Consider the following 3,618-nt stretch of genomic DNA (forward strand, 5'->3'; position numbering starts at 1 on the left):
TTATTAGCAGAGAGACAGTGATTACAAACCGTTTATTTAATATGTACACAAGAGTTGCAGAGTATAATTGAGTGCACTTGTAGCTATGGAACAGTCTGTTGCTCCTGAGAGAGACCCGTTGGGAGGATGAACACGAGAAGAAAACAAGATAAAGGAGTAAATATAAAGAGCAAGACTTCTGCTTAATGTTTGTGACAGATCTCAAAACTCAAGATGATATAAAAGAACACGGAGAAAGGAAATTGGGGAAAATGCTTATCTGGGACATAAGATAATAAGGACATGAACCAAAACTTTGTAGGGAAATTATGTTTGTCCAGGAAAGCAATAAATATTAAAAGTCCAAAAGTTCAATCTGAGCACGAGAAAAGTTTAGCAGCTTTAATTTCAGACAAAATTATGTTGGTTCCGACTTGATCTTGGTCTGCTGTCCATGTGCCAACAATTATTGGATCAAAGTCTGTTTATATGACCCATAAATCTGTTGGTGAGGTGCAGAGAGATTTGCAATAAAAATTTACATTTGTAAAAAATATTGGCAGTATAGATACAACTGTATGAAAACAGTTGAATTTGGCTCTTTGTGTTTTTCAGACATAACATTTTGCATGGTGCATATGTTTATAAGGTAAACAGTGAGAGGGAATACTATGCTGGTAATGTTGTGTCCACTAGTATAAAATGACCGTAAATACATAAAGCACAGTAATGTATTTGTGACTGAGTCCTTCTAATCTGGGTTTAAGATCAGAAATTTATCCTAAAATGATGGACGTGTATCTAAAGTCCAACGCGAGTCCATACTTTGCGGAAACTGTTGCAATAATAACATTGACAACATTAGAGAGAAAGGATCCGTTCTGAGTTGAGCTCGACATCAGTGCATCAAAGTAATTGGTCCTGTTGTAGTAATCCAGCTCCTCCTCCGAGCTGTCCGTGTTGCTGCGGCGGTAGGCGGACGCGTACCATTTGTCCGCCGATAAGGCGACCGCGGCTCCGGCCGCTGCAGCGCTCGCCACCCTCACCGGGGACGTCCGGCCAGCGACCCTGAACCGAGAGCGCGTGCCGCCGTAGGCTCCGCCTCCCCGGTAGGTCCCCGCTGTGGAGCTGCGCGCGGTAGACCCGCGAGAGGAGCCCCGAGAGCCTCCGCGACCTCCTTTGCAGAGCGCAGGCTCGCACAGGAAAGCGGAGAGCAGCAGGCAGGTCCAGCATGTTGCAACCAGCTGCTTCATTCCTGACATCTATGCAAGAAGAAGAAATAAGGCCACAGGAGTGATATAACCGATTTTTTTTTTTTTTGTATGTTGTGTGGCACAGATGAAAAACACGCCTCGTTGAGCGTGAGCATCACCTCCAGCCCATCGTGATATTTGCGCTGCACTGAGCTCAGGGTGGATCAGTGATGATGGGATCTGAGGTGTTGTGATGTGCTCAGTGCTGCTGAACAAAGACAGGTGTCCATGTTGCACAACATGCTCGTAAGAAAATTATATGAAACGAAATAAAATCTTTATTTTTTTTTTCGAACACCAAAATTGTTGGTGCATAAAAGCAGTGGGCAATTATGGATAAAACACTGACAGTGTCTCTGATAATAGGCCCTAATTTAAAAGGCTTTACTGCGTTTTAGTATATAGATGTGTAATTATAATCAGAAAGTGTGCAAGTAATGTTGAAAAATAAACGTTTGTTTATAATAAATGCAACCAAGCGAATAGAGGCATTTCTTTGCATTGTTACATTGTTACTATTCATTTGCATATGATGCTCAGCCCGTCTTGTAAATTAGCCTAGATAATCCTCTGCCGCCTGAACGATTCGTCTTTAAAAGTAATGCAGCCTCACTCAGGGGGATTTTGCATATAACAACATATAGATTAATGCTTACCTTATCGCTGTTATCCTTGCTGATGTGGCCCACGGAGGAAGATGAAGCGGATTGTCGCGGATGGAGGCGCGCTTGCCCAGACGATGCCAAGAACGCGCAGCGCGCTCTTTAAGGCGCGTCAGATTATTTAAAAAAAAGGTTTTATCTGTACCTTTCATGTATTAATTTCATAACCAGTCGTAACGCTCTTTATTTCTTTATAATTTTGTTCATAGTTTTTTTTTTGTTTGTTTGTTTTTTTGTTTTTTTTTACCAAGCTAAAAATCTCTGAATAATCATGCTCTAGACACATCGATGTTCCACTTCACTATTAACAAACTGAAGATCAAATCTTGTGGTTACCAGCTCCTCTACTGTGTTGATACACTGCGCGTTCAAGACGAATCTTAAACATTCCCAAGCCTTTTTTATGCTCCACTTATCTGGAAAATAACTTCTAAAACTGCAAAGGTGCTGAAACATTGTGTACAGCTGCCTTTGATTTATAATTACAGGAACATCCCAATTTTGTATTCATGTAAAACACTTTGAATTGACCTAAAATGCACCAATAAAATTGCCTTGTCTTCTAATGTCTAAGATAAGTTGATAAGTTGAGTTAAGGATAAGTTGAGTGAGTGTCTTAATTTATCCTGAGCTATGGTCACATTCCTCATCCTGCTACTTTCTCCAACTTCTCTAATGCAATATTTGCAACCATTTCTCCCATAACCTCAATGTTTTTTTGTTTGATTTTTTTCATGGAAGATGGCTCCCACTGGCCCAGTGTTTTTCTGCTTGTCACCGTCCTAGGAGAAAACTCATTTTACTGGATTATTATTATTATTATTTGTTTTTGTAAAGAGTGTGTTTAGATAAGCTTTTTTTATTTTTTCAGCTAATAAATATATATAATGAACGTAAATTTATCTATTTCTTGTTTGGTGGATGAATGGATTGTTATCATCACAATTTCATTAGTGAGGTGAATTTCATAAATACATCACCGTGCCTGGATTTCTTTCCAGAGACACTAGGTGGCGGTGAAGCCTTTTTTTTTTTGAGCCTACCGCTCAAAAAACAAGCACTAAAGAAGAAATTGTAAGAGGAAGTTCCCACTAACCAGCCTGCTGCAAAGTTCAGTGTCTCGCTGCAGTCATGGCCTTTTTGTGCAGAAACGCAGCTTTGCTCCTGAAGTCCTCCAGAGCAGCGCCGGCCCTGCTGTCCGCCAGCCGCCTCTACAGCTCAGGTGTGTGGTCAGAAAGCAGCCAGGGGTCGGCGTGGCGAACACCTGGCTGCAATAATACAATGTCAAGACATCTGGATGCTGTCCAAGTGTGCAGCAGATAAGCGAATCTTTAACCTTGCTGCTGCATTTTATTGCGTTTATTTGTACAAGAACGAGCTTATCTGATCTTTTAAAGTATATTTTTAGAACTTCTAATGTTGCAACAATCCAACAGTGTCAGTAGACCACTGTTGGATTGTTGCTGTTTTGTTTGTTTGTTTTTTTACATAAAAGCATGAATGCACTCATTAAACCAATATTTTGTTCACTTTGGTAAGAAGAACAAAACAACAACAATCCAACAGTGGGCTACGGACAGTTGCAACAGCAACATTAGAAGTTCTAAAAATAAACTTTAAAAGATCAGATAAGCTCGTTCCTGTACAAATAAACGCAATAAAATGCAGCAGCAAGGTTAAAGATTCGCTTATCTGCTGCACACTTGGACAGCATCCAGATGTCT

At 40.4% G+C, this 3,618-nt stretch overlaps 2 protein-coding genes across 2 annotated transcripts in view; one reads left to right on the top strand and one right to left on the bottom strand.

The window, feature by feature from the left end:
• Positions 1-13: 13 nt before the first annotated feature.
• sprn (shadow of prion protein) lies at positions 14-2,074 on the bottom strand. Its single transcript, XM_007546088.2, has 2 exons — positions 1,889-2,074; positions 14-1,241 (listed from the first exon to the last, which is right to left on the bottom strand). Exon 2 carries the CDS (start codon positions 1,239-1,241, stop codon positions 756-758), a length of 486 nt encoding a protein of 161 aa, XP_007546150.1. The 5' UTR covers positions 1,889-2,074; the 3' UTR covers positions 14-755.
• Positions 2,075-2,950: 876 nt separating this feature from the next.
• Positions 2,951-3,618, top strand: part of echs1 (enoyl CoA hydratase, short chain, 1, mitochondrial) — a 4,169-nt gene continuing 3,501 nt past the window's right edge. Inside the window, exon 1 of the mRNA XM_007546090.1 lies at positions 2,951-3,116. Within this exon, the coding sequence (XP_007546152.1) occupies positions 3,026-3,116 (91 nt within the window). The 5' untranslated portion in view covers positions 2,951-3,025. The remainder of the gene's footprint in view (positions 3,117-3,618) is intronic.

Source organism: Poecilia formosa, unplaced genomic scaffold, assembly GCF_000485575.1.
Source record: "Poecilia formosa unplaced genomic scaffold, Poecilia_formosa-5.1.2 Scaffold15, whole genome shotgun sequence".
Taxonomy (NCBI): domain Eukaryota; kingdom Metazoa; phylum Chordata; class Actinopteri; order Cyprinodontiformes; family Poeciliidae; genus Poecilia; species Poecilia formosa.